The 19,390-nt window shown below is 46.2% G+C and overlaps 1 protein-coding gene across 2 annotated transcripts in view; it reads right to left on the reverse strand.

The window, feature by feature from the left end:
* MED24 (mediator complex subunit 24) overlaps positions 1-19,390 on the reverse strand; it is a 355,035-nt gene that overhangs the window by 106,153 nt on the left and 229,492 nt on the right. For both annotated transcript variants that reach the window (XM_078645678.1, XM_078645677.1), the window contains exon 18: positions 12,104-12,203. In XM_078645678.1, coding sequence (XP_078501804.1) covers positions 12,104-12,203 — 100 coding nt within the window. The remainder of the gene's footprint in view (positions 1-12,103; positions 12,204-19,390) is intronic.

Below are 19,390 nucleotides of genomic sequence, written 5' to 3' on the forward strand. Positions count from 1 at the left end.
ACCCCGAAAGGCAGTACCTTGAATTGATAGCGCTGGTTTTGTATGGTAAACCTGAGATACTTCCTGTGTGCTGGATGTATTGGTATGTGGAAATATGCATCCTTTAAGTCTAGGGTAGCGAGGAAGTCTCCCTGACTGAGTAGTGGTAGAACTTGCTGTAAAGTGAGCATGTGAAAATGTTCGGACAAGATGTATTGGTTTAGGGGCCTGAGGTCTAGTATTGGCCTGAGAGACCCGTCCTTTTTGGGGATTAAGAAGTACAGAGAGTACACCCCTGTACCCCGTTCTTGTATAGGGACGAGTTCTATGGCCCCTTTTTGCAGCATGCTGATAACTTCTTGCGCAATAAGTCTATGTGCTCTGCGGACATAGGACAGTGTTTTGGGGGTATGTTGGGTGGAGTGGATGTTAGCTCTAGACAATAACCATAGTGAATGTGTTGTCTTACCCACCTGTCTGTGGTAATGCTTTCCAAGACTGGCAGGAACTGTTGTAATCTGCCCCCGACCGGTGTTATATGTTCCGGGGGCAGCGACAAGGCGTCACTGCTTAGTATTGGCGGAGGATCTGGTGTTGTTATTCCCTCGTCCTCTGCCTTTACTGCTGTTGCCACGGTATCAACCTCTGCTTGTTTAAGTATAGGTGGTTTGTGTGTTCCCTTTGTTGTATTGAGTCTGCTGGGACGCCTGTCCTCTTGAAGCTCCTCTGTTATTGGAGCGACGAAAGGAACCACCTCTGAATTGTTGAGACTGCAAGGCCCCCATAGATTTGGCTGTCTCAGTGTCTTTTTTAATTTTTTCTAAGATGGAGTCCACATCAGGGCCAAATAAAAAATCAGGGTTTACAGGCTGATTTAATAAAGTTGTTTGAATCTCTGGTTTGAACCCTGAGATACGCAACCAAGCATGCCTCCTGAGCATGACACTAGTGTTGATGGCCCTGGCTGCAGTGTCAGCTACGTCCAGCGCACATTTAACGGAAGCGTTGGATATGAGTTTCCCTTCCTGTATTAGTGTTTCTGCACCTTCTTTGTAGGCATCAGGCAAATGTTGTAGCAGTTGCTCTAATGTGTCATAATGTGCCCTATCATATTTGGCTAATAGAGCCTGTGTGTTGGAGATTCTCCAGATATTAGCTGCTTGTGCAGCCACCCTTTTCCCAGAAGCTTCTAACACGTTAGACTCTTTGTCTGGAGGAGCATCACCAGTAGTTTGTGAGTTGGCCTGTTTACGAGCATTGGAGACTACCAAAGAGTCCAACGGCATCTGGCCCTTAATGTATGTAGGATCCACAGGCGCCGGTCTGTATTTTCGTTCAATTCGGGGGTTAATAACCCTTGCTCTGGTGGTCTCCTTAAAAATGTCTCCTGAGTGTTTGAGGACACCCTTTAGCATTGGCAATGTTTTAACTGATTTCTCTGAAGTGGAGAAAGTGTCAAACAAGAAATCCTCCTCAATTGGGTCAGCATGCATGTCCACATCATGATTATGTGCTGCCCTCTCTATCAGTGCGCTAAACGCCGCTGTATCCTCTGTGGGCGAAGTCTTTACAGGATAAGAGGGAGTATCAGGGATAGGTTGTGACTCCCCCTGGTCAGCAGTGTCTGTGCAGGTTTGAGCCTGGTCATCTTGATCATTGTCCGCAGGGTAACTATATTGTTCTTCATAGTTGTACCCTAGCTCCTCAGTAGAGCGTGTGGGTGAGTATGCATAAGTGTCTTGGTCATGGTACTGCACACTCTCAAAAAGGACAGGCGATGTGGAAGAGTCCCTTTTCTTTTTTAGTGGAATTTTATAGGATTCCAGAGGATTTTCCGACCTGAACTTTCTTTGATAAATAGTAAGTGTACCAGTGTCGGCGTCGATATGGAGCTTCGACTGTTCATCATAGGAGGGCTCCTGATACACAACGCTTGCTTCTTGAGGATGACTCCTCTTCCCAAGTGTCACAGTTTTGGAATGTTCGATCCCTTTTTTTTGGATCGGTAGCCTTAGGCCGTGCTGTCGGGGGCAGTCCGAATTTTATCGGTGGTTTCTGTCCTGGCGCCGATATGGGACCGACAGACTTTGCCTTGTCGTCGTGCTTTTTACTTTGCGTCGACTTTGGTGCTTGCGTCGGAGGTGCGCTCTTTTTTGTCGATTCGACTTGCTCCTTCGAGGCGCCTTTTGTTTTCGGCTCGAGGGCTTTGACGAGCTGTTGTTTTTCGACTCGGTGCCTCGGTTCAAGGTCCTTTTGAGAGTCGAGTCCTTTGTTTGTGTCGCTGTCCGTCGACGCGGGGCTATAGAATGCTTAATTTGATCTTGGCTAAGGCCTTTCGGCGATGCCTCGACCGGAGCCTTGGAAAGTTTAAGAGTGTCTTGTTTAGGCCCAGTACCAACTGTTGGGCCTGGTTCATCACTCGAGTCGTCATCGTCTGCTCCGATGGGGGACACGTCGTCCCTTACCCCTTCGACGGGTTCATCGTCAACGACGTGCTCTTCGTCGTCTTCATAGTAGGTGGATTCGTGTTCTGAACCTGGATCCGACGTCTGTTCTGGATCCTCAGTTTCGACAACCTCATCGTCGTCTTCGTCGAAGATATTCACCGGGTCGGGCGCTGGCTTCTTCATTGTTTGTCTCGCTGCACGTCGGAGCCTAAGCGTCTTCTTCGACCGGAACCGAGTACAAGCTAGACAGTTGTCCTCGTTGTGGTCTGGTGATAAGCACTTGTTGCACACCGGGTGTACATCGATGTGCGGGTATTTTGAATTACAAAGGGGGAATCGTTTGAACGGGCTCCGTTCCATCGACGATCGTGCCTTTGGTGTCAAAAAGTCCACGCGGCGCTCTTCGACGTCCTGCTTCGAAAGAAACTGGAACAAGAACTCGGCACCGATCGAAAGAACAATACCGACGACCCCGAAGGCCTTTTGACCTTGTAGAAAAGTTTCCGAACTGGAGTTAAGAAAAGTACATCCGAACCCAATGGCGGAAAAAAACAATCTGAGGATGGAGAGGATGCCCATGCGCACTGTAGTCCAGGGGAGGAGCCACCTATCTCGTGATACTTGGAAGACTCTTCCAGGACAACAATGTGCAATCATCCGGACCCAACACTAGGCGACGATCTATGCATAAGATGTGAATTCAGCAGCCCACATGCCTCGAACAATGAGGGTATCACCGGTTTTGAAAGAAATGACGCAGACCCCACACAAGAAAAGATATCACTCTATGCAGATGATGTCCTTTTGTATATTATGAAACAAAAAACCACGGTCCCGGAGCTCTTCCGGGAATTAGAACACTATCGTAGAAGAGCGGGATACACAATAAATTGGCACAAATCTATCTTGTACGACCCTAGGGGACGAGATTGCTGGGGGAGGCTACCGGGGCAACTACTGACGACGGAGGGCTTCCAATATCTTGGGATATACATCACCCTCGATAAGACGCTATCATTCCAAAAGAATCTGGAACGGATCATAATGAACTCCGTGGCGGAGATGGACCGCTGGAGACAGCTCCCCCTCACACTTCAAGGCCGAGCGGCCATGTATAAGATGATCATCCTACCTAAATATCTCTATGCCCTGCAGAACGAATACTACCCACTTCCGACAACGTTAATAGCTAAAATCCACTCGGACCTGAGGACCTTTCTTTGGCTTGGTAAGCAACCTAGAGTGGCCCTGACTACGCTCCAAAGACACCAATATAGTGGGGGGATCTCACTCCCTAACCTGGAGGCCCACTATTGGGCGGAACACATGGCACCGATTAATGATTGGCTACATGCCCCGGCGGACCACCCCACTTACGCACTAGAGAGGCTTAAACTATTGCCACAGAACTTATTATACTATCTATATGGGGGCACGAGACGGACACCGCTCCTCCCAGCGACGACTCTTACACTAAATGCGTGGACTAAGGCCACGTGGCGGATGGGAGAAGAAGCCCACCCGGCAGACGCCGCTATGGCACGGTCAGTGGTTAACGGAGCTCAATAAACTACGAGGCTTCCGAAGATGGGACGACATAGGCATCTCCACTATAGGTGATGTGATCGCCAAAGGGGAGCTGAAATCCTTTATGGCCCTAAAGTCCGAATTTGGGCTGCACCACTCACAGCTCTTCAAATACACACAGCTGCGACATGCGTGGCAGGCCCAGAACCTCCAACTAAGCGATATCCCAGAATATGCACCATTGGAGTGACAGCTCCTCCAAGAACGGATACAAGAAAAGACAGTCTCCCTCACATACAAATCCTTAACTAACAATATGCTACGTGACCTGGCGAGGCTTAGACACACATGGGAGGCGGAGGTGGGAGGCATGGACGATCTGGACTGGGACACTGTATTAATGCATCCCCGGGAGGTGGCAATTAAATCAAGACTACGCCTTATTCAGTTCAAAGTGCTGCATAGAACCTACTACGATAGAGTGCGACTCCACAGAATGGGGAAAATAGACGACTCACACTGTCTTAGATGCAGTCAACACGACGGAGACTTTTATCACACCATTTGGGCATGTGACACGATACAAATTTACTAGACGCACATATTCACGGTACTGGGGGAGGTTTTGGGGGTCCCGCTCCAGCAGGAACCCAAGCTGGCACTATTGGATATGACTAATGAGGTAGACCTGCCACGCCCACTCCTCACCTTCCTGGTTCTTGCACTTATAGTAGCGAAAAGGGACATTGCAAAGTACTGGGGGTCACCGGAGCCGCCAGGACTAGAAGAATGGAGAAGAGGGTTGGACCTTTACATGGCAGCCGAGAGAGTGACATATAAAGCAAGGGGGTGCCCGAAAAAATTTCGAAGGGTCTGGACCAAATGGCGGCATTATCATGGGTTGGATGGGGGGTTGTGAGGGGGGAACTTGAAAATCTGACTATTCAGTCGCAAGAGCATCGACAAGAGAGCTCCGGGTGGGATACGATGTGATAATGGTACCTTATGTCAGTGGACGTTGAACTGGGATGTTGCATATTGTGACAAAAATTTGTGGCTTTGAGGTGGGTGGGCGTGGGAGTAGAGGTGTATATACTGCTGATTTCACGACTGTAACGTTGAGTTTTGATAAAATGCAAATAAAAATATTTTAAAAAAAAGACAGCAACTGGAAGAGGAAGACCCCAGACATCGAGTGAAACACAATTCTCACTGGAAAATATCCCAAAATTGAAGATATAACCAAAACGGTAGAGCTCAATGCTCCTGGGTCCTGCTAGCAGGAGCCGGAAAAAAGAACTGAAAGTAACTTGCCTGGGGCTGTGCATCATGGGATACCAAGGGTCTCTGGAGTGTTCCTTAAAGGCACGGTATCCCTTTTCCAGACACATAATGGCAGCCTATGAGGCTTTCTGTCCAACCCTTCCTCTCTATCATGTCAAAGGATTTTTGTGAAGGGGAGTTCTCTAGGTGTGAAACACTGTAAAATGTATACATTTATATATTATTTGGCTATCCTTTTTCACTTCAGGATGAAGTGCTGGCCAATGTAGCCTGGTTAATGTTAGGCTGCATTATTTGTCTTTGATTTTCTCTTAAGTGTCTATGCAGGACTGCAGATGAAGACAACTTAAGAGACTATTTTGATTGCTCCAGGGTCCACGCACATGGGCAGGTCTATTTACAGATTATGACTATACACAGAGATACCCCATTACAGAACCATATGCTTGCACAAGATTACACTCAAGAGGGTGAGTAAACAAACCCATATTCGATGTGAAATAGTTATATTGTCGAATGCCCTGGGAGGATTAGCAACTACACACTTTATGGGCTCATGCACACTTTGAATATTAGCGGTACCACCCTCATGAGTTCATCCCTCATGTTGCTTCAGAAGCCGACGATGCACATCCCATCCCACTGCCCACTGATATTCTTTTTCAAAGACGACCTACTATGTCTATCTCTGAGTTTAACACTATTCAGTGTACAACTACCGCATGGAGATCCCTGAGACAATAAGCCCATAACACCGCTATCTATGCCCTGGCATTACTCTTCATGTAACATCCAGACATATCTGTAACACTGGAACAAAAAGCTCGCACCATGATGATAGACGGAGGCCTGCACACAATGGGGTATTTGTTTAAGGAGGGTACCTTGATGACCTTTACAGACTCAGCATCCAATACATCACAAACCCCACTGCTTAGGTTCAACTACCTGCATCTGTGAATGGCCATTAAAGTTCCCTACTCAACCTTCCTGCTATAAACACCTGTCCATCAAACTCTACAAACACTCCTTACTACCTCTCCACGCTGGCATCTCACAGTTAAGCTATACTCTGCAGCTCTAATGGAGACCAACAGAGACTTGAATAAATCCCTGGGCAGATGGAATGCGGTAATGAATTCACCCTGCACGGGTATGCTCACCCCAAACTGCTACCTACGCATTATCCACTTTAGGTTCCTCTAAAAATTGTATTACACTCCAGATAGACTACACAAATTCGGGTTAAGAGATAGTGGCAGGTGTGTGCAATGTGGGCTTGCGCAAGCAGACTTTCTACATATGACATTGGCTTGCCCAATGATTAATCTGATCTGAACTGAGGTAACAAATGCTCTGGTGACCATGGTCTCCTACACTGTTGGCAACACTCCTTAACTATGTCTGCTGGGTCTTGTGAAGCCAATGAAACCACCTAACCATAGGTTCATAGCGATAGCCTTACTTCTCGTTAAACGGAGAGTAGCCATGAAATGGGGAGCAAATAAGCCCCTAAACTGCAACACTTAGTGGAAGATATGGTGGATTGTAAAACACAATTAAAGGTATATGCATAAGAACTACCTGTGTCCTTACGCCCTAAAGATATAGGGTGTTCATTTATTATCTATTTGTTTTCCATGACTAATGCTCAGGAATGTTTGGTTGACCTTTAATGTATGCATTAGACTCTAAACAGCAGAGGGGAACTCTATCCAAATAGCTGTAGCTAGAAATGTCATGTTGACTTGTGGAGATGTGTGATGTGCGCTCTGATATAATGTAAATGATGATAGTGCACTGTACTGTATAGATGTTACATCTGGAAAAAACAATAAAAAAGTCTATAACATAAGGTTCGGAAGGGTAAAAATTGACCTGTTCGTGAAATCAACAGTGCTTACCCTAAAGAGTTTATCTGACTGTTCTTTGAGGCAAATCTTAGTCACTCTGCTTTTTTACCTTTTGAATATAGATCTACAAAGATGCTCTCCCAAAGACAGGAATGTTGTTTTGAATCCACTAACTATTCGTAGAAGTTTGCATGTTGAGACTTGCATCCTTCAACGGTTTTAGTACTTGCTGGAACATAAGAAAAATCTTATGCTTGAGAGCTAATCACCATATTTTCTGTGCCTTTGTAGAAATATTTGCCGAACTGGTTCCCACTTGAGTCATACTTGTAAATATTGTGGCCTAATTGGTCAATAAGATTCCTCTCACCTGCCTATTTGCTAATCTTAGAGGACTTAAGGTTGGAACATAATCCTGAAATGTAAGAAAGTGACAATCTTTGTCATGGTCACCCCCACTTTTTGCCACTGGTACTGATGTTTTTTAACTGATGTGCACTGGATCCCTACTAACCAGGCCCCAATGGCAGTGCTCATTCCCTAAAACAAGGTAGAATGGTCTAAGTGTGATACAATTGGCACAAACTTAGAACCTTCTAACTTCTTGGTAAATGGTACCACTGGTACCTAGGGTATGGGTACTAAAGATGATCCCGAACAGCTGCATCATGTATTATGCCACCCTAAGGGACCCCATACAAATTGTATGCAGGCTGCCTTTGCAGACTGCGTGACATGGTGCAAACCACGTGTTAAAACACGACATATTACACTCACTGTGTGTCATGCCAAAGTCACTGCATATAATATATGTAAGTTACCCCTACAGCAGGCCTTATAGCCTTGAGGCAGGGTGCATTATATTACAGATGAGGACATATCTGCATGAGCAGGTATGCCGCTGTGCTGACTATTTCAATTATTATATAGTACAAGTGAACAGGGATGCCAACTTAAGTACATGTACTGGGCACTGGTCATTACGAGTTCCCCAGCTACAGGATGGCTATACTATCCTATGGTGTTTAGTATCAAACAAAAACCAAAGGAAATGATGGACTGAGCGTTGACAATACAAGCACTCACCCCCAGTCAAATGATCTGGGTTTAATCCAGCATTTCAGCCTTCTTGTAAAGCCAGAAACCGGTACTGGGAAGCTTGATTCCGGTCCAGGGAAGACATGGCTTGGCAGTTCGGGCTGGACTGTTCCCATGAGGCACAGGATCAGACTGATTTGCATATGGCCATGTCTGAACTGGGGTGGCGGAGTGAGCTAAAGAACGGTGATGGATTAAACCCAGATCAGTTGACTGGGGGTGAGTGTTTGTATTGTCAACGCTCCGTCCATCATCACCTTTGTTTTTTTGTTGTTTTTTGTTTAGTATAAAACACCTTGTCTTAATAAATCGGTACTGTTGCCAGTTCCCAATTTATTATCACATGCACCCAGAGGGCACCTAAGAGGTACCCCCTGAAAAACCTTCCACTATTTAATGTACCGGCTGACTGGTATCTTTCAGCCTGCCACCACAGACCGGTTTCTGACCCCCTGAAGGTGTGAGAGCCGGCACTCTCTAAGGCCAGAAACAATGCCTGCTCTGAAGGAAGGGTTTCACACCACCAGCATGATGGCTAGTGATTTAGCATATCAAGGCCAGGGGTTTCAAAGCCCCTGCCACCTTTGCTATGTGACCCCTGCTTCCCCCAGACCTGAGAGATGCCACCCTCTGAGGCCCATTTGGCAGCAGGACAGGCGGAATATTATCTAGGCCAGTAGGAGTGTTGTACCACCAGGCTAGTCACACCCCTAAGGTGGACTGCCTGAGGTGGTTCACAAAAGAGGGATTCCGCCATCTTGTTTTTGGTGGAATTAGGAACTCTGGGACAAGGTTATGCCCATTCCTCACAGGAAGTGGTCATATAGGGGTTATGGTGACCCCCAAGGGTAATTGGCCCATTGGCTACTACCCTTCACTCCCTTTAACGACCCTAAATGTAGTAATTAGGTGGCCCCCTGACACAAGGAACCCAGATTTGTCTGCCTGAAGAAGGACAAGGAAGAGCAGAAGAAGTGAGAACTGTAGACCAGCATGCACTTTGGCGCAAAACTCTGTGTGAGTGCTGCTCTCCTGACAATCACCGACACCGACTCGTCCAAAAGCGGAACAGCCTCCCTAAAACCCTGGAAGTCTGCCCAGCAATTCCTCAACCATGCAGCATCTCCCTTGGAGTGGAGGAGTCACTTCCCTGCTCCAGCAGGCACCGACTGCAAGTACAGCCTTCTGTCTTCCCCTGAGCCCACCGAGAGAGCAGCACCCCAGCAAAAGGTATTCGTGCTCCAGGAGGTCAGATCTGTTTGCCTGCCAAGTTTGGAGACACCAGGAACCCTAGGAGCTGCCTTGCACCAATACACGAGGTCCTGGAGCCAGTTGCAAGCACCAAGGCTTGTTTGTGTTCAGTCAGAAAACCACCGCCACCAGAACTTACTTGCACGTCGAATGACTGCAAGAGAGGCCTGCTCCATACCGAGAGTGGCCCTGCTGTGGTTCTTTTCCCTCTTCTGAAGGTACACCTAGAGCCGTGAGAGCCTCTAACTCAAGAACAAAACACCTTGTTAAATCTGGCTTAAGTCTTTCATTTCCCTTGCTTAGACTTCCCTGTTGCTTAGCTAGTGTAAGTGGTAGAATGCCTGATGACATCATAGAATGTTTGGTGCCTGGCTTGTGTGTGGAATGGCAGTTGAAGGCAGGCAGGCTGAGCGACAGGAGAACTGCTCCTGGTGGGGTTACAATTACATCTATATATCTCTTTATTATTAACTTAACCTGGAACTAAGCTACAATAAATCAAACCTATTTTTATATACTGGATTCCGGACTTTTAATTGTTACACACCTCTGCTCCTGAGCTCCCCAGTCCGGACTCACGTAATTTGACAGTGTCTCTGTGGTCCCAAGACCCTCAGGAGCCGAGCCCCTCTTGGGTTTTGCCTGACTCATCCCCAGCCCTGGTGCAGCCTTTTCTTACAGGTAGTTGTCCCAATTGACTTTAGCAGGTAGCGTTTGAGGCTACCACAGTGTAAAGCACCTCTGCACCCGGACACTCCAGGGCAGGTAAAACGAACTGTTGGTGCTTTCTTGGACCTAGGCTCCTATTTACCTTCAATCCAGAAGAGCAGTCCTGTAAGTCGTCTGTAAGTGTACCTATACAGTGAAGGTTTCTCCCATAGGATAACATTACCACGTTCGAGGCTTATGCCTCAAATCTGACGGTACAAAAGGGGGTGGTGATGGACGGAGCATCTGAATCAATCAAACACTCACACTCAGTCAAAAGATCTGGGTATAATCCATCACCGTTCTTTAGCCCACTCTGCCACCCCAGTTCAGACATGGCTATATGCAAATCAGTCTGACCCTGTGCCTCATGGGAACAGTCCAGCCCGAACTGCCAAGCCATGTCTTCCCTGGACCGGAAACAAGCTTTCGAGGACCGGTTTCTGGCATTCCAGCCGTCTTCAGCCCGGCTTGCTTGAATCCAGTGGCAAAGTGAGCAAGGGACTCACGTCTGAGCAAACCCTGCCACACTTATGGCGGCCAAAAGCGGTACAAAAGGGGGTGGTGATGGACGGAGAATCTGAATCAATCAAACACTCACACCCAGGCAAAAGATCTGGGTATAATCCATCACCGTTCTTTAGCCCACTCTGCCACCCAAATCTGACAGCTGTTATTTTCCACTGTTTTTACTGTCAAATTTGATGACATCTACAGTACTTTCCTGATTCTGATGCTCTTGGTGTCTAAAATTGTATAAAAATCTGTTCTTTTTCTAAATTGGTCACAGATTTCTTCTTGAGTGTCTCTCTCATTTATTGACTCTGTGTGGCCACAAATACGTTACACTACCCTCTGATACACCTTACCTGCTCCCCCAAACTACCGCATAGAGAGCATTTGGGATTAATTTAAGCCCTGTAAGCCAATAAGGGTTGTCTGGTCTTTCTACACAGTGTACCTCATTTTGGTACACTACAAAAACAAAACACGTGAAGGACCTTTTAAGATCTGTCCAGCTACAATTTACTGTTTGAAATGGGGTCCCCATCCACACAATGCAGCATACACAAACAGGATCAGATAGATTTGTAATATTTGAAAAGAAAGGCCTCTTACAAGTTGTATACATTATCCAACCATTGCTCAGATCATATGAACCGAGGATAAAGTTGTCCAAAATCATCCCAGGCTGCTTACGTTGCCCATTCAGTCTATTATGTGCAATTTGCCACCAGCATGGTATTTACTAGTGTGGAAGCTTTGTTGTCTCAATTTTAACTATTGTAAACAAAACAAAAAAGGGTTCCATTGGGCTTGAGGGAAACATTCTAAAGTTAGGAAGAACAAATACATTGCGCCTAGTTGGAATAGATGTTTTGACAGAGATTCAAAATGTTCAACCCGTGCCACAACAGTGCATACTGGGACTCAAATCAAGTTTACAAAATTAACAAAATGTGCTACTTAATTTGAGAAGTGAAGGTGAATAGTAAAACACAACAAATACAATGCTTGATGACTGCAACTGACTTATATAGCAAGAGACCCAAGAACAAATCTGAATCTCTAGTCTCAAGGAGACCAGGAAATTACTTGTCAGGTTGCTTCATCAGAACTTTGTAAAAAAGCATATGTAGATAGCAAGCCTTAGTCAACGATATACAGGAAGTCAGTGGCCAGAGCTTTGTGGGTGTCTATAAGTAATGGATAAAAATAAAATACCTTGGCATCTAGAATAATGTTCGAAAGTAATTAGTTAAACTGACAGGAAGGGTATGAATCAAGTTAATACTTGAGTGGAGTCCTTGAAACAGACTAAAGTTGATAGAAGGGTGCACACACCGAATGACAGGAAGTTAGTAAAAGGAGAATGATATATGTCCTAAGTTTATGCCCAAAAGAAGCAAATCAACATAATGGTGAAAGGAGATAGGGAGTTTTCAAAGCTTTCACCTGGATTGAGTCAATAGTCAGGACGCCATTCTCCCAAGCATTCAGAATTTCCAGGATGGCTGCTGAAATGCTTAGACAGGCTTCATGCCACTTCATCTGACTGGATAAAGAAAACAGAACATTAAAAACTAAGTTAATAGGTTAGGCAAGAGAAAACATAACAAGGGAGGAGGGGAATTAGAGGTGGAAGCAAAAAAAGAGGCCAGAATAGATGAAGGGCGTTTGCACCCCTTAAAAAGAGAGAAAAAAGTGGCATTGCATGCAGGAGGGATGGCAGGGGACTAGAACTTCCAGATGCTAAAGGTAAGAGATTCAGAAAGTAGAGGCCAGAAAGGTACCTCACTTCTCTGTTACACATCCTCTCACTCACCCTGATACCCTCCATCTTCTCTCTCATCTCACCACTTAAAACTATTTCCAGTCTCACCATGATTTCAACATTGAGAATGCTACTAAACACAGCCACAGTTTTGAAATAACACAGTCTCAAAGACAGACTATACAATGACATCAAGGGCAAGAAAATGCTCTACTCAATCACGTGGTGAAGGGACACCGGCACACGTGCTATAAAGTGAAGACAGTCATCACATCCCATGTGCTGGTGGAATTTCACGAGCTCTGCTGAAATATCAAGCTGCAGACGAAGGGAGCTCACAGACTGTTAGGATGCTGAACACATTTTTAAAAACTTCTTAAGCATGTGTGAATTGAACCTCATTTGGAGCAGATAACCTACATGTAATATCGGATACTGGGGCATGTGAAAACTGGGGGGAAATCACCAGATTGTGAACGATCAAATGTGGAATTATAGGTGGTGTGGTGTATAGTGACAGAGCATTCCATCAACAAACCCACACCCTAAATTTCCTGCTTGGAATACTATATTTCTTAAGAGGTTTTGCTCTCCTTCCAAACTGGCCAAGTGGGCCACCAGGATACCCTCTTCCAATGTTTGCTACCAAATTTAGGTTGGGTAGGGTTTTATCTTTAGAGAGTGTATAAATACACAGACCTTTGATCTGAATATTCACAAAATATTATAACTATTTTAGATTGTGCTATCCACTCTATATTTGTTTTACAAACCAGTTCTTGTACATTTGAGGTGAAACTAATATTCCTTTTTCAACTTGGGCAGAGTATGTGTGACTGCAGTAGATCTGACCCTTGTATGCGACGTTCTTTGAATAAATATGTATTTGAAAGTGTGGTGTAAAACCTACCTGCCAGTTCAAGCTGGAGGGAGTGAATGAACAATGATGTGTGTACAATGACTGCTGATCGACAAGTTACAAAAAGAATGTTTGCTTTCTTGGCCTCTGCTCCAAACTGGATGTTTGAGCCACAGGTATCCTAAATGAGTAGGCAACACTTGTGTAGAGCTAGAATTTGGACTGTATACAGTTTCAATGATTTGTGTAATACATTTGCATGGCTGGTACATCTTCATTATGGGATCCTATTTGATTTCATAAACAGGACATCTCCACGCAGGATGCAAAAATTAAATTATGACTTTTTACATTGGTAAATTCATTTTAAAGGGAAAGCATGCTCATTAACAAGAACAATCTTCTCCTTTTCATGCCATAGGAGTGAAGGAGGATTGCTGTCCCAGAATGTTGAGCAGAGTCAGTTGGAGAATATCATTTTTCCACTGTACGGAGTGGAGTCTGAATAGTAGTCGCTAGACTATTCAACCCTATTTTTCTTCATAATACAGTCATGTGGTACTTTTTTAAATTCAATGGGTTTAATTTTAGTCTTTGACGTTTGGAATACATTTGTTCCGGAGATTAGGTTGGAATTTTAATTATTTAGTCTCCGGATATATTTTGCCTATATTTTCTGTTTTTAAGTTACTTTTTTTTTTTTTTTACTAGAGTTTATTTTGTGGAAAGATTCTAAAATGAAAACATTTTTCCTGGTGGCCAGTTTCTGTAAGATGCTGTATCTGTTCTTTAAAGGGCCATTTAGTGATAAAGCGCCTTCTATGGGAAATTCAGTGCTTGGCTGTATTTGCAACAAGCAACGCCTCTGGAATGGCGTGATTACAGCAAAGGGGTGAGGCTTCAGTTGAGACACTCACTATTCCTTTAAACTACACTTTGGACTGCTTAAGAAAATGCTTTTTGGTTTTCAAATCATAAGGTAGATCTTGTTTGAAGTGGTGTATATCTCTACCTATACCCACAGGTTAAAAATCATGCTTTTTGTTTTCAAGAGGATGTCGTCCTAACACTTTAGTTAAAGCTTTCCTTCTTACTCCAGACAACATCAACAGCCTTGTGAGTAATAACACTTTTAATCTGTTATACTCGTTTCACTTCAAGACCTTATACAAGAAAGTGCTTATTTTCGTAATTTTTTGCAGAGTTTTATATAGCGCGAACTTGACCCGAATCGAGTATCAGAGCGCTTTACATAGCACCCATTGCATTACATGAGGACAAATTCATTTTTGTTGGGCACTGGGAGATTACGTGATTTGCTCAAAAAATCACAGGATGCTCAGCCGAGACTCGAACCCATTTCCCCAGATTCAAGGTTGACCGCTCTAGCCATTAGGCCAACTTATTGTCTTGTGTGCAGTGATTACTGATATGCAATAAAGGGGGTGGGGACAGAGAAAATCTGCAATGAAGTACTTCATTGTGATAGTTTCAACTATTTTGTAATAGAACTCTGGAGACATAGGAATTAAAGGTACTCAGCCTTTAGGTTCTGAGAGACAGGCCAACTCTTCTGTGCAGATTAATGTCATCGCTTTGCCTTTTCTTGGTACCTTACTTCCTTACGGTATTGTCTATCCTCCATCAAGATTCTTATTAAATGTGGAAGGGAGGAATTTTAATACTTTAAATTATGAAACATACTGCTTTATAAGGAGAGAATGATCATACTTTTTCTGCTTGAATGGGGTTTTCGGTCTAAACATTGTGGGTCGTGTATTGTCTTTATTCTAAATGGTTCACATTATGGAAAACACCTCATAGAATAAATTAGTCCAGAATAAAAAAAAGTTACTTGCAACTCGAATTCTAAAGCCATTACCAACTCAATGCACTACCTTTTTGGCCTACAATTGCCGTAGCCCTAGTGGAATGAGCACGCAGCCTCACTGGGGGATCCTTCTTCGCATTAGCATAGCAGATCTTTATGCAAAGGACACTCCATCGAGAGATGGTAGGTTTTTGAACAGCCCGGCCTTTCTTGGCACCTTCATATCCAATAAAGAGTTGATCATCCACCCGGAAATCTTTGGTGCGGTTAAGGTAGAATGACAGCACCCGTTTAGGGTCCAGACAGAGGATTCGCTCATTCTCCTTGGAAGGGTGGAGGGGAGGGAAAAATGTAGGCAAGGCGATAGATTGTCCTACATGATATGGTGTAACCACTTTAGGAAGGCCTTGTTCTAAGCACCATTTTGTCCGGATGCACAGAGAAGAAAGGGGACTTTGAACACAAGACTTGCGGCTCAGTCACTCTGCGAGCAGAGGTGGTGGCCACAAGGAAGACAGTTTTCAGAGTAACGAGCTTAAGAGGACAGTTATGAAGAGGCTCAAAGGAAGCGCACATAAGATATGTTGGAACAAGATTCAAGTCCCACTGGGGCATTATGAAAGGAGATGGCGGAAATAGAGGAGTAATGCCCTTAAAGATTATATTTACAAAAGGAGACTTGAATAAGGATGTTTGATCTGACAAGAAAAGCAGCGATAGCAGCAAGATAGCCTTTGAGAGTGCCCAGAGAAGAACCCTGCTGGGCCAAAGAAAGTATGTACAAGAGGACCTCTGAAAGAGGGGCAGAAAGGGGATCCACAGCCTAAGCTGTGCACCATGCCACAAGCTTGTTCCATCAACAGGTGTTTACCGATTTAGTGGAGGGACGCTTGGCTGCCAAGATGACATTACAAACTTCGGACGAAAGGTCGAAAGCTGTAAACTGTTCTTGCTCAATCTCCATGCAAGGCGGTGGAGACTGGATAGGTTTGGGTGAAGAACCGTCCCCTGCAGCTGCGACAGATGATCCTCCCGAAGGGGCAGTCAGATCGGAGGCCATGCTCAGAAGCTGAGGGTACCAGACTCTTCATGCCCAGTCCGAAGCCACAAGAATAACTTATGCCTGGTCACACTTGATTTTTTTGAGCACTTGGGGGAGAAGTGGTACAGGGGGAAAGGGATACAGGAGGCCGCAGTGCCACTCGTGCTGAAAAGCGTCGCTGAGCGAGTGCAGCCTTGGAAACTCCAACGTGCAATACTACTGACATTGCCCGTTCTCTTCTGTGGCGAACAGATCTAACCAAGGCTCTCCCCACCGTTGAAAGAGACCTTGCACCACCTCCAAATGAAGACGCCATTCGTGATCAACTGATGGCTGAGTTTGTCACATCCTGACATTCAGAGAATCGCCAGGTGTTGAACCACCAGGGTCACGCCCTGATTTTCCAGCCATGTCCAGAGGTGAAGAGCCTCTTGACATAGGGTCCACGACCCCACCCCGCCCTGTCTGTCACAGTACCACATGGAGGTGGTATTGTCCGTGAGCACCTGCACCACTTTCCTTTTGAAGAGAGGGAAGGAATGCCTTCAGTGGCAGTCGGATCTCCCGGAGCAGCTTGATATGGAGCTCGGACTCTGCCGGAGACCAAACGCATCTTATCTCTACCTCTCCCAGATGGCTGCCCCATCCTAGGAGTGACTCATCTGTCACCACTGTTAGATCTGTTTGGGGAAGTGAGATAGCTCTGCCTCTGACCCAAGCTTGGTTCGTTATCCACCACTGAAATTGTTGTACAATTCCCACCGAGTTCTGAACACAGTCTGAAAGATTCCCCTGATGCTGCACCCACTGGTATTTCAGGTCGAACATCAGAGCCTATATATGCTATTGGATGCTAGCAGGATGCAGGCGCCATGAGGCCCAGTAGCCTCGGAGTTATTCTCAGCAAAATCCGGGAAAGAGGCTGAAACATTAGTATCATAGCCTGAATATCTTGGACTCACTGCTATGGAGGATAGGCCTGAAACTGCACTGTGTACAAAACAGCTCAGATGAAAGGGAGTTTGAGAGGGAGTCAGGATTGATTCTGGCACGTTTATAGTGAACCTCAGCGAGGGCAAGAGGTCCGCCGTAGTCTGGAGGTAGGAGACTACAGCCTGTGCGAACTCGCTTTCAACAGCCAGTCGTTGAGATAGGGGAAGACTTGAACCCCTGATCTGCGCAGATGAGCTGCGACCACTGGCATCACTTTCGTGAACACCCGAGGGGCCCTGGTAAGGTCAAAGGGGAGCACCTTGAACTGAAAGTGCTCGTGGCCCACCGTGAACTGTAGATAGCCTCTGAAAGCTGACAAGACAAGAATATGGAAATAGGCGTTCTGCAAGTTCAAGCCACTATCCAGTGTCCAGGGTCGAGGGCAGACAGCACCTGAGCCAACGTGAGCATATTGAACTTTTCCTTCTGGAGGAAGTGGTTGAGGGCCCCGAGGTCTAGAATAGTACGCAAGCCTTTGTCCTTCTTAGGCACCAGAAAGTAGCGGGATAGCAAGTACAACCTAGTTGTGGTGCAGAGACCCTCTAAATAGCTCCCTTGGCCAAGAGAGCAGAAGCTTTCTGGCGGAGCAGCGGCAAATGATCCTCCAACATGCGATCGAAAGACGGTGCCATGGAGGGAGGGATAGTCTCGAAGGGGAGGGAGTAACCTCTTCGGACTATTTACAAAACTCACCTGTCTGACGTGTTGGATTGCCAGTGGAGGAGGTGATGGCAAAACCGTCCTCTCACTAGTCGTTGATGGGCCTGAAACTTCAGACTAGGAAGGTTTGAAGGCTGCGGCGGGGAGGGAGGGTGGACTTTCCCGCCTGCTGGGTCCCACGTCCACATTGCATGAGCCAGTGGCTAGACTGGGCCAGGCCTTGTTGGGTGCCCCTTCCGTGGCCACAAAAGGGGCGAACAGCAGACTGGAGTGGATAAGAAGGCGTGGCAGGCCCAAAGATCTGGCTGTAGCCGGAGAATCTTTAAATCGCTCCAGCGCAGTGTCTGCTTTGTCGCCAGGAAGACAACGGCCACACAGTGCCTAATGGCTATTAACGTGGCAATCGTTCTGCCCAGAGAGCCGGTAGTATCCAGTCCACATCTGATCGTGAGTTTGGCAGCACCTCTCACATTCTGCAACTGCCTGGGAGAGAACGGATGGTATGGGAGTATCGGCCCAAGATATTCATGGACTGCAGTGCCAAGCTGGAGGAAGAGAACATACAGTTCCAAAGATGGTCAAGCTTCTTGGATTCCCTATCTGGAGGGGTAGAAGGGAATGTGCCCTTTGAAGAAGAGGCTTTGACCACCAAGCTCTTGGGGGAAGGGTGTTGGGTGAGGAACACAGGGTCTCTCGGGCCGGGCGATGGCGGCGGGCAATCGTTGTCTCCGCAGGAGCCCCTGTGCTGGGCTTGGACCAGGTGCCCAGGAGGCCATCAGTGAGGGCTTCATTAAACGGCAATAGGGGTGCAGAAGTGGACACCACAGGCTGAATCACCTCTGTCAGGAGGTTAGCCCTGACCGCCAGCGAAAGGAGCTCAAGGCCCATTCAGAGGGGGAACCGACCCTACAGGATATTATGGCGGCGATCCAAGGGGTGTGACCCTGGAGGGTAAGATCATTACAGTCATCGTGGAAGTCACTCTGATGCATGCGGACCTGCACAAATTGGGCACTAGAGTGAAACTGACCGAAGACTCGATCGCCACACTACAAGTTGAACCTAAGACACTCAAAGCACAAGTGCAGGAACTCTGACGCAGCTCCAGTGTGTTGGAGGCCAAGGTGGAGGACTTTGAAGGCCGGTCGCGCCTCAATAATATACGCATACTGGTAGTGCCGGAACGAGCGGAGGCTGACCACTTCACGGAGGATATTGTGCTGAACCAACTACAGCTGTGCAGGCTCTCCAACTATTTCTAGAAGGAGAGAGCACACGAGTACCAAGGGCCCCGCCAAGACCAGGGCTCGACCATACCCAATTGTAGCACGGATTTTCAATTACAGAGATAGGGATGTCATCCTGCAGACGGCGTGAGCCGCGCCCCCACTTACGTTTGAAAATGCAACAGTCACATTCTTTCCAGACTTCACCCTTCGGATTCAGAAATGAAGGCGCTCTTTCTGGAAGTTAAAAAGACCATGCCTGACCAGGGCCTGAAGTATGCAATCATCTTTCCGGCTACGGTCCAAGTAGAATATAAGACATGCATCTTTGAAACCCTTGAGAAAGCTTGGAACTGG

This window comes from Lissotriton helveticus, chromosome 5_1 (genome assembly GCF_964261635.1).
Source record: "Lissotriton helveticus chromosome 5_1, aLisHel1.1, whole genome shotgun sequence".
In the NCBI taxonomy this organism is placed as follows: domain Eukaryota; kingdom Metazoa; phylum Chordata; class Amphibia; order Caudata; family Salamandridae; genus Lissotriton; species Lissotriton helveticus.